The sequence below is a fragment of the Peromyscus californicus genome, unplaced genomic scaffold, assembly GCF_007827085.1.
Source record: "Peromyscus californicus insignis strain IS unplaced genomic scaffold, ASM782708v3 Scaffold_2__1_contigs__length_46816999, whole genome shotgun sequence".
Classification (NCBI taxonomy): domain Eukaryota; kingdom Metazoa; phylum Chordata; class Mammalia; order Rodentia; family Cricetidae; genus Peromyscus; species Peromyscus californicus.
Genome location: NW_026294540.1, coordinates 11,224,450 through 11,236,333, shown reverse-complemented (window position 1 = coordinate 11,236,333; position 11,884 = coordinate 11,224,450). Strand labels below are relative to the sequence as shown.

Below are 11,884 nucleotides of genomic sequence, written 5' to 3'. Positions count from 1 at the left end.
TAAATGTCTGAGCGACTAAAGACCATTTTTCTTCAGTAACAACAGACGACCAAGAAGGAAAAAAAAACAAACCAATATGTTTAAAATGCTTCCTGTAAGGTATTATCTCCAATAATTAAAAATAACTGCCCTGGTGGTAAACAACATTGTGTCTGGGATCCCAGGAGCCTTAGACCACAGATGCAGAAGCCTGATTGCATAGCCCCGCCCTTCCTGGGAAATAGAAACTAGCTGTGGCTATAAAGTGAGACGGACCCCAGAGGCAGCTGCAGTCAGAAAACACTCCTGGCCCCAGGATGGCACAGAAACTCAGCAGCACCCCAGCCAGGGAGCTGGACAAGTTCATAGAGAACAACCTCCTTCCTGACACCAGATTCCGTGATGAGGTCAAAAGGGCCATCAACATTATATGTGATTTCCTGAAGGAGAGATGCTTCCGAGGTTCTGCCCACCCTGTGAGGGTCTCCAAGGTGGTGAAGGTGAGCCCCCCTCAGCCTGAGCTGACCGGATGGGGAGGGAGAAGACCCTCAGGAGCCAGGCTGCAGCCCTGAGTGGGGGTGGGTTACCTACCTTCTCTGTTCCCTGTGTTCTCATGCCCACCCAGCTGTGACACAGGGTAGAGAACAGAACAGCGCTTCCACCTGCTGGATGACTGGACTGATGGAACCTCACTGTCCAGGTGTCCCACCTGTGAAATGGGACAACTTGACAGCAGTACCTCACTCCCAGTCACTGTGACGGCCACTGAAATGTCAGTTTGTAACACCAGCTCCATTCTATGGGGTTTGCAGTGTGTTAGTGAGTGTGTGCAGCATTTTATTTAGGGAGGCTCTCCTCAGTATCATTATTTTCTCAGTATCTTTCTCTTTGTGAATTCAATTCTCTAAATTTAAACTTTTGTTCTGTGACTTTTTAATACTGTTTCAGGCATCTTCATGAAAGCATGTGGTGTAAGTTTAGTGTATTCCTCTTAACATTCTGCTAACAATGGGGATCTTGGCTATAGTTTCATAAATCCGTGTTAGTTTACTCACAGTCTCCTCTCACCCACTACCATCCCGTCCTTTCCCCCCCCCCACTGACGTCCCCAGAGAGTCCCTCTCTGATTGCATGTCACCGGTGTGCAGGTAGATCTAGAATCCACATGAGAAAATGTGCTAATTGTCTCCCCCATTACCCTCCCTTCATCCTCAGTTCCTTTAGACCCCCTCCCTTACCTCCTCTTAGTCCCCCATCTATCATCACACACACATACACACACACACAGACACACACACACACAGACACACACACACACACACACACACACAGAGAGAGAGAGAGAGAGAGAGAGAGAGAGAGAGAGAGAGAGAGAGAGAGAGAGATTTAAATCTAGACCCCACAGATAAACACTGATGTTCACCCTTCTGAGTCTGGCTTATCTCTTGTACAGGAGGAGATCCAGAACCATCTATTTTCTTACATAGATCCTGATTTCACTCTTCAGGGCTGACTAGTATTCCACTTTGTATGTGCCGGCTTTCTCTATCCATCTATCGCCCTGGGTGGTGGACCCCGAGGCTGCTGAGGGTCTGGACTGCTGGACAAGGCTCTGCCTGTCACTTATCATTCTCATCGTTGTCTTTCAGGGCGGCTCCTCGGGCAAAGGAACTGCTCTCAAGGGCAAGTCAGACGCTGACCTGGTGGTGTTCCTTAACAATCTCACCAGCTTTGAGGCTCAGTTAAACCGACGGGGAGAGTTCATCCAGGAAATTAAGGACCAACTGTATAAGTTGCAGCGTGAGAGACCTACAGGAGTGAGGTTTGAGATCCAGAGTTCACCGTGGTCCAACCCCCGGTTACTCAGCTTCAAACTGAGCTCCCCTGATCTTCAACAGGAAGTGGAGTTTGATGTGCTGCCCGCCTATGATGTCCTGGGTAAGCCAGTCAGAGCCTCAGCCGGCCCTTCCGTGTGCCTTCATCCTCTCCTCTGTTTCTGTGTGTGTATGTGTGTTTGTGTGTGTGTGGGGGGGGTTCACATGTGTGCAGACCTATGCACATGTTTGCAGGTGTGGGTAGAGCCAGAGGCCAGTCCTGGATGTCGGTTACTTAGGAACCTGCCTTTTTGAGAGGTTGACCTGGAATTTGCTGGCCCACCTTCATGGCTCTTGCAGCATGCAGCTGGGGTCAGGTGGGGTGTGTGCTCTGACGGAGCTGCACCCACAACCTCGGGCAACCTGGAGCCTCAGCGTGTTTATTAGGGACAGCACAGGTGCGGGAGGGGTTGCCTAGTCTCATAGGAGGTGTCTGTAGGAGAGGACTCTCAGGCTGTAAACAAATATACTCAGATATATTCAGGACTTCACTCAGGCTTCCTCCACTCCCTACAAGACAGCCTGGTTGGTTTGTTGGTTGGTTTGTATGCTTGTTTGCTCGGAGATTGGTTGACCTTTGACCTGGAGCTGGCTTATCCACCTATCAGATCAGAGAGTGAGCCTGAGAATCTTCCTGTCTCCACCTCCTCAGCATAGAGATTTCAGGTGTGGATTCCCCCCCCCCATCATATTTTCATGTGGGTGCTGGGAATCTGATTTGGAGTTATAAGTATCTTATACTTACCTGTCAAGGCCTTTACCCACAGAGCCGTCTCTCCAGCCCCAGGGACGTCCTACAGAACAAGTGCAGGGCAATCAGCTCTTCTTGTGGCTGAGTGTGGAAATTCTGTGTCTCTAAAAGTGCAACAGATATTTATCTAAAAATTAACATTTGTTGCATTTTCTATGAAAGAGAAGGAAACCTCAGACCTGTGCTGAGGCCTCGCGTGTGTGTGTGTGTGTGTGTGTGTGTGTGTGTGTGTGTGTGTGTGTGTGTGTGTGTATGTGTGTGTATTACTATGTGTGCTCCAAAATTACAAATTGCCCTACTTTACCCAAAGACAACCAGGAACACCTCTGAAGGAAGAGGAGCTTGGGGATTTGAGGCTTTACATCTGGGGGGACACATCACCCCCTGCTGGCCACTGTGAGAACTGCTGCTATTAACTTAGAGACAAGGCCACTGCCCTTGGCTTAGGAGAGCCATGGACACAGTGCAGAGTCTCAGGCAGCAGGGAATGAGAGGCCAGCCTGGGAGCAGGAGCAGGGAAGCATGCTGTGGGAAGCTGCAGGGCCTTAGAACCCTGATGAGGGGAGGGGGCCAGCGGGGGTGACCCAGAAATGAGCTGGGAGGGTGGCTCCCCAGAAGTCTGTCTTGGTCATGGCTCAGCAGCTCTTCAGTGGGGAAGCAGTGTCATCTCAGAAGGACTGCCTGGGAAATGACAGTATGGGGGACAGCCCAAGAGAGGACACCTGCCACAACCCTACCCATGATGACTCTTCCAATGAGCTCTACTGTGTGGTAGACCTTAAATTGAAAATAAACACTGGAGATTCTCCTGGTTCACTGAGTGAATGGGCGTGTCCTCAAATCCATCAGTAGGTGATTTTGCCCTGTGCCAGCATCAAAGCCTGATGGTATGGCCTGCTGCAGCCATGGCCACACACCTGCACACAGCTAAGACACAGCCTGCTGCCTGTCTAGTCTGCTCAAGTGTGCACATGCACCCACACACAGACACACACGCACGTGTATTCTTTAATCTGCTGCCTATCCACTCTACAAGTTCAGGACACACACACACCCTACTGCTCTCCGGACTTGGACTAACAAAATTACATGATATTAAGTTCGGGACTTCGGAAAAACATGCACTGAAAACACACAGTGCCGGGGGAAACAGCTCAGTGGATAAGGGCGATTGCTGCACAAGTGTGAGGACCCGAGTTCAAATCCCCAACACCCACCTAAACAGAAAGAACCACACTTTGACCTCTAATACAGGCCCTACATTTCCAGAGACAGGAGAATCTCTGGCCTGCTGGATGCCAGCCAAGCTCCATGTTCACAAAGAGACCCTGCCTCAAAGGAGATAAGGTGATGAACTATAAAGGGAGACACCTTGTGTCTTCCTCTGGCCTCTTAACATATGTGTATACTTCTTCTCAAATACACACAAACACCCTCCAAAAATAGGGCAGAGTACCTGTAAGTACGAGACACATGATGTATAAATGCAGCAGACTGCTCCACGGTAAACTCTGACACAAGCAGGAGTGTACACACACGACAAGCCCCGTGCAGAAGATACTGGACACCAGAGCATGGTTGGCCATTATTAGATGACCCTGCAGCTCTCTTGTGTGTGACCTCAGTGTGCTGTTTCCACCCACCACTGTCTCTGGCCTGTGAGGAAGGACCAGTAATTGACAGGGACTTTCCAGCGCCACATGGTGTATGCAGACCTGAGGTGTGGTGGGTTGCATGGCTGTACCGGGAGTGGGGCTTGCTGTGGTAAAACTCTGCCCTGGTCCCTGAACTCCACAGCCTATGAGATTGTCACCCCACATAGACCAAAGAACCTCAGAGAAGGACTGGAATTTTAACTGACTGAAGCCTCCTTGACAGGTATTGTCTGCACAGGCAAGAAGCCTGACCCCCAAATCTACACCAAGCTCATCAGGGAGTGCACCTCCCTGAGGAAGGAGGGCGAGTTCTCCACCTGCTTCACAGAGCTCCAGAGAAACTTCCTAAAGGATCGTCCACCCAAGCTGAAGAGTCTCATCCGCCTGGTCAAGCACTGGTACCAACTGGTATGGCATCTGGCCCGTCTGCCATGAGCCCCATCTATACAGGGGGTGGAGAATGGAAGGGGTGATGAAGAGGAGGAAAGATGAGGAGCAAGGGGGAAGGGAAGGAGTGGTGGGAAGAGAAGACAGAGAATCGAGAGGTGATGGGAAGTCAAGGGAGGGAGAAGGAGGGGGAGAGAGGACCTGGGAGGAAGGACTTTCCATGATTGTTATGAGTGATTTCTTCTAGTCCAGTTTCCAGTCAACTAACTCACTCTTCAGCTTCATCTAATTCATTGTTAATGTATCATTTTGATCTTAGGATTTCTCTTTCTCTTTTTTTTCTTCTGTTATTTTGAGACAGGATCTCACGATGTAGCTCTGGGTGTCCTAAAAAATCACTATGTTGACTAGGCTGGCCTTGAACTCACAGATCTGCCTACCTCTGCCTCCTAATGCTGGGATAAAAGGTGTGCACCACTACACCCTACTTGATCTATAGATCTCTAGTTAGTTTGTTTTTTTTTTTTTAACATGCACTGCTGCTTACTATGGCTCTGATTTTCCTGATGTGTCAAGCTATGGTTTCTTTAAACATCCATCCTGCAATATTTCTGAGGTTTTGATGTGTGTGAGAGATATATATGGTGTGGGTTTATGTATACCTACCTGTTCATGGGAGCACATGCCTATGTGTGTGCATGTATGTACATAAGCATGCTGAGACCAGAGAGTGATGCCAGGTCCTCAGTCACTCTCCACCTTTTATATCCAAGCAGGATCTCACACTTGAACCCACAGTGTGCTGAACCAGCAGCTCTGGACCTTCATCTAGTCCTGGGGACCCCCATTTCCATCTGCTTAGGCTGGGATAATGAGTCAGCTCCCTCACAAGCCTGACATTCATGTGCATGCTGGGAATCTGAACACTAGTTATTACCCTTGCAAGGAGAGGAGAACCCTTCAGACACTGAGCTGTCTCCCTTGCCTCTAGTTATTCCATATCCTGTGATAAAACCTTCAATAGTGAGCATCATTACTATCCCACACCCACCCTCACTCCCTGGCTGTCACTAAAGCTGTCGTGATTCCTCCTGTGCCTGCTGGTAAAAGCTCAGTCTTTGTGGACCACACAGTCTCCATCTCAACCTCTCAGCCTTTGGCTATAGTACAGGAGCATCCATGGACTGAATCTACATGAACGGGTGTGGCTGTGTGTCAATAAACCTGTAATGACAAAATCAGGTCACAGCTGCATTGACCCCATGAGAAGTGGTTCCCACACAGTAACTGATGTGACAGCCTATTTTTCTCATTGCCTTTCTCTTCTCAGTGTAAGGAGAAGCTGGGGAAGCCGCTGCCTCCCAAGTATGCCATGGAGCTGCTCACAGTCTATGCCTGGGAATATGGGAGTAGAGACACTGAGTTCAACACAGCCCAGGGCTTCCGGACAGTCTTGGAACTGGTCACCAAGTACAGGCAGCTTCGAATCTACTGGAGAGTGTATTATGACTTTCAACACCAATACATCTCTGACTACCTGCACAGACAGCTCAGAAGAGCCAGGTAGCATGTCCCCTCATGGCTTAGCTCCCGACAGGGACGACCAGGCTGCAGCAGTTGAAAGGGGAGGTGGGAGCCCCAGGTCAATGGAGTATTTTCTTTCCTGTCACTGTGCTGGTCCTTGTCCTGCTGTGACGTGATTGACATGAGGACCACCAGCCCTGGGAGGGGGTGGTGGGCTCTCCGGTCTGCAGATGAGGAGAATAAGGCTCTGACCTTGTCCAGACCCAAACAGCAGAGGGAGGGGGTGTCCATGGAGCAGGAACTGAGATGTTCTAGCTGTAACAGTATCATAAGCACTGTGAGGCACAGAACAGGGCTGTATTAATTAACTGTAAACAATACAGTAAAATTGTCACCAGAGGAAAGGACCTGTCTTGATCCTGCGTTGTCTTCAGCCTTCATACCCCATCTTTTGAGACTGGCTGGTTCAACTCTCATCATTACACAGATTAGAGAGACTGAGGGACCTGCCACAGGACACACAGCTAATAAAGGGTAGAGGATTTGAACTCAGGCCTCTCTGGTCATGGGCAAAGGATCCCTCCAGGCTTGCTCTATGCATGGGGCAGGGTTCAGAACAAATTTGGATAGGGATGCTCTGCTGGGCTCCTCCATTGCCCCTGTGCAGTGGTTCCTAGGACACTGGCCAGATGATCAATTCCCTCTCTGAATGTTGCTCTGCAGGCCTGTGATCCTGGACCCTGCTGACCCAACAGGGAATGTGGCTGGTGGGAACCCAGAAGCCTGGCAGCGACTGACTGGAGAGGCTACGGCCTGGCTGGACTACCCATGCTTTAGGAATTGGGATGGCTCCCGAGTGCGCTCCTGGGATGTGCCAGTGAGAACCTGTCATCATCCTGTTCCCTTGCACACAGCTTTGGTCACTCCATCTATTGGGAGAATATTCAAACAAGCATGTGGTCTTCCCAAAGGTGCCCAGGCTTGTAGGTTGTCCTGCCACACTGCTTCTCAGTCACTCTGTCTCAGAGATTGTCACTTCACCTCTGTAGAGTTCCTGTCACTCAGTGTCCTAAGGAATGACAGCCTCTGCGCTGAGTGTCTGCTTCGTTCTCAGGCTCTGTCTACTGGATCTTCACACATGCTCATCCTGTGTCCTTTATCATACAGTAACTCACTGGATCCTCACACATGCTCATCCTGTGTCCTTTATCATACAGTAACTCACCAGATCCTCACACATGCTCATCCTGTGTCCTTTATCATACAGTAACTCACCAGATCCTCACACATGCTCATCCTGTGTCCTTTATCATACAGTAACTCACTGGATCCTCACACATGCTCATCCTGTGTCCTTTATCATACAGTAACTCACTGGATCCTCACACATGCTCATCCTGTGTTCTCTATCATACAGTAACTCACTGGATCCTCACACATGCTCATCCTGTGTTCTCTATCATACAATAACTCACTGGATCCTCACACATGCTCATCCTGTGTTCTCTATCATACACTAGCTCACTGGATCCTCACTAGTCCTCTACAAGGTATACTTAATAACATCCTTCTCTTTCTGATGAGCCGAGAAGGCTCAGGGCCTGGGATATGGCTCAGTCAATAAAACACCTGCCACGTAAGTAAGGATGAGGAGCCTAATAGCATCCCCAGACACATGTAAAAAAGCCAGACAAGGAGATGTGCCCTTGACATTCCAGTGCATGGACAGCAAGATCCCTGCACAGGCTGATGAGGAAGCATAGTCTTCTTGGTGAGTTCCCGTCCAGTGCCAAGGTGGACAGCACTCGAGGAAAATAGTGTTCTCTGTTTTTTGCACACACACAAACACACACATATACATACAGAAACACACACACACACACACACACACACACACACACACACACACACACACACACACGACAGAAGGGAGAGTCAGAAGGATATGCAAGCTGAAACCAATGGCTCAGGGATGCTCAACTAAGAAGTGGTGAGGCTGGGATTGCCGTGGACTCTGAAGCCAGTGCTCAGGTCCATGGAGAAGCCTATCTTTTCTGTCTTGTTGTCATAGGGTCAATGGGACTCTGCGGGGGGTGAGGGGTTTGGGGGGGGGAGACTGTGCCACAGACAAAGTGGTGCAGAGGGACCTGCACTTGGACTTTCCCTTCCTAGGGCAGGGGACTTTCTGATGCTAGGGAACAGATGAGGTCATGTGTGGTCTAAGAATGGAGCTTCGTATGGGTGCAGGCATGTGGGAAGCAAACCTCTGAAGGTCAGGAAGGAAAGGAGAAGGGACCCAGGAGGGAGGCGGCTGTGGCTGCTATGGCCTCCAGGACTGTCACACAGCACACAGGTGGCTAGGTACTTTCTCCCATTTGGCAGATCTGTTACTGAATGAGGGGACCTCTGGTGGGGCTACATACATCTTCAATGTGCTGACTCCCCAAAAGGTCCTGATGGCCATCGTCCCAGTGGATATATGCTGTCCCTTTTCCTGATGGGCTCTGGTTGCCAGTCATGGTGCCCACTCTCAGAGCTCATTTGCATACCCTTCCAAGTGATAGGCTGGCTCGTGACATGATTGTATGTTTTCTATTACAGACCGAAGTTCCCGTGCCAATGTAACAGGTTAGCTATTTTTCTTTGTTTTTGTTTGTTTGTTTGTTTTGATGAGGGCTTCTGCTGTGTAGTTCTAGGTGGCCTGGAGCTCCACAGCCCCCTGCCTTAGTGCTGGAATGAATGCAGTGTAGTGTACCCTGCCTTCCCTTCAGCCTCAGGAGGACAAGGACTACCAAAGATGGCAGGATGGTGCCCAAGGCCCCAGGGAGGGAGTCTCCAACCTGGGGTCAGATTCTAGACTTGGGACCCCTGACCTCTGACCCTTCCATCCTGTTCCATCACAGGTAGCCTTCCTGAAAGCCTGCTTCATCTGCCTTATCCTCTGACGGGTTCTTTGGGAGACAAGAGATTCAGAAGGGGAGAGAAGATCTCTAGCTTGACTTCTATCTCTGAACAATTGGAAGGTTCTGTCCTATGTCTGATCAACAACAATAAACCACAGAAGATCCATGAGGGTGTGTGAGACGAGTCATACATGTATAGGTGTGTGTGTGTGTCTGTGTGTGTGTGTGTGTGTTTGTGTGTGTGTGTGTGTGTGTGTGTGTGCATGGTTCAACCTGATGCATTTATTGAGCACATATTATATGTTTCTCATGGGCCCAGGCACAGCACACTCCATAGTAAACAGACACCAAGCAGAACCAACCCACTACAGCTTTGATGCCAGGCAGCTTAGCATCTGTTCAGTTCCCTTATTTCATATAAACCTCAGACAGGAATCCTTGGTTCTTTCTGTCCATGTCCCCAAGACAAGATTCTAGACCTGCCCCATGTGACACAGGAACAGTTCCCCAGCAGGACATAGTTGAGAGGCATTGGGACTGTGAGCAGTGCATGTGAGGATGCACTGTGGCGGAAACATGCAGGCTGGGGTTTGAGGAAGTGCATGAAAAGAAAAGTGCATGGAATTTGTGACTCTGGTGGTCACAAAAACAGAAACATGGTCATCTATGGTGATGACGAGCTTTGGATGCACTGAGTTAAATCACAATGAGTGTCCACTTTCATATTCTCTTTCTGAGACAAGATCTCATTATGTGGCATAGGCCTGTAACTCACAGGCATCCTCCTGCCTCAGTCTTCTGAGATCTAGAATCACACACACACACAAGCACACACACACACACACACACACACACACACACACACACACACACACACGTGCACACACACAACCCTCCACACAGAGACCTAATGGTTCCATAGTTCTGTGTTGTGAACCAGTAGCTCATTAGTCAGACCCAAAGCACACATGTACACTCACCTCTTGTACCCTGCTTACTTAAGAGTTCAGGGCATTGTATAGGTCCACCCACTCCCAAAGCATGCTCACTCTCTTAATAACTGTGTGTGTGTGTGTGTGTGTGTGTGTGTGTGTGTGTGTGTGTGTGTGCTTCCAGCCCTAATTCATTCAGTTCTCACTCTAGTGACCCTGAGAACAAGGCGCCCCAATGTCCTGGGGCATGAGAAGACACATGTCCCCTAGACCTCAGAATACACCACACTCAGCCCTGTGCTTTATCTGAGCCCTTTGTGGACCCGATGATGCTGGTCTATGATTCCAGTCTTGCCTCTTCTGAAACATCCCCAGATACACAGAGGTTTGAATAAACAATGCCCAGGGGCCCCCATGTCTCCTGCCAAGCTGAGGAGACCCATCATGTGAGCCCTCATGTACTCCACACTAAAGCAAGTCTACATGTGACATGTAATGGCCACATCCCATGTCTCCATGATGGAATGACCCCCTGTGTGGACCTCTGAGAGCCTTCCCAATGATAAAGACCATGGAGGTTAACAGCAGGACACAGGATGAGTGATGAGCAGTCCTAGGGAGGAGCCACAAGGTGGCAGGATCAGGTTTCCATGACAACAGGGTGATTGAAGAGCATCTCTCAGATGGAGAAAGATGTCCACAGTTGACACTTGCACACCACTGTGTCTGACTGCCATGTTGTGAAGCCTCATGCTTGCTCCAGACTGGACCTGCCTAAGAGCCCTTTGGCCCTAAGCACAGTGCTCATCCCTGCTCTTCCTGTGGGCACCATGTTGGTTCTGACTTACCATCCACCCTGGTCAGGGAAGTTTTGGGGTTTGATGACAGACACTTTGGGTTTCCAAACCCACTCTTCAACTTGGATCTTCTGCCCAAGGTCAGGGGCCTCCTCCTTTCCAGCATCCACCCACTGAGTGAGTAGTACATGCCAACTGGGGGGAACCATTGCTCTGTCCACCATTTTACCACAGAGTTCCGTTCCCAGGAAGCTAATTCATCTACACTCAGTGGGTTCAACTCTGAAACTCAGTTCAGGTCAGTAACTGGGGGACGGACCTGCTGTGACAGCCATGGCTCTCACCCTCTAGACATCCCTGTGGTTCCTTCTAACGGCCCACAATGCCTCCTCTTGATGGCCAACTTCACCAGCCTTAGACCCTCTGTGGAAACACCTTTGGACGTGTGCTGTGGGATGTTCTGTATGGCAAATGTGTTACTCTGATTGGTCAATAAATAAAACACTGATTGGCCAGTGGCTAGGCAGGAAGTATAGGAGGGACTAACAGAGAGGAGAAAAGAAAGAACAGGAAGGCAGAAGGAGTCACTGCCAGCCACTGCCATCACTAGCAGCATGTGAAGATACCGGTAAGCCACGAGCCACGTGGCAAGGTATAGATTTATAGGAATGGATTAATTTAAGATATAAGAACAGTTAGCAAGAAGCCTGCCACGGCCATACAGTTTGTAAGCAATATAAGTCTCTGTGTTTACTTAGTTGGGTCTGACAGCTGTGGGACTGGCGGGTGACTAAGATTTGTCCTGACTGTGGGCAAGGCAGGAAAACTCTAGCTACAGACGTGTCTGTGGGGGCATTTCCAGAAATGTCTGCTGACTGCTTCCTTCACTAAGCAGCATTCTATAGTCTGCTGTCTGTCCACCTCCTCATCTGTGGAGTTTTCTCTGGAGTCACACGGGCTAAATGATGTTTGAGAAGATCAAGTATCACAGTGGTTAACTGGCTTCTGACCAGGTTACCAAGAACACATAATGGGGGAAGAAGGGCCCTTCTTCAGAGGGAACTGGGAAAGCTGGATCTCCA

At 49.6% G+C, this 11,884-nt stretch overlaps 1 protein-coding gene across 1 annotated transcript; it reads left to right on the top strand.

Annotated features, from left to right (window-relative positions):
- The first annotated feature begins 261 nt into the window (after positions 1-261).
- Oas1 (2'-5'-oligoadenylate synthetase 1) lies at positions 262-9,242 on the top strand. Its single transcript, XM_052755230.1, has 7 exons — positions 262-479; positions 1,629-1,917; positions 4,483-4,667; positions 5,977-6,209; positions 6,894-7,047; positions 8,772-8,798; positions 9,074-9,242. Exons 1-6 carry the CDS (start codon positions 297-299, stop codon positions 8,793-8,795), a joined length of 1,068 nt encoding a protein of 355 aa, XP_052611190.1. The 5' UTR covers positions 262-296; the 3' UTR covers positions 8,796-8,798; positions 9,074-9,242.
- Positions 9,243-11,884: the final 2,642 nt, after the last annotated feature.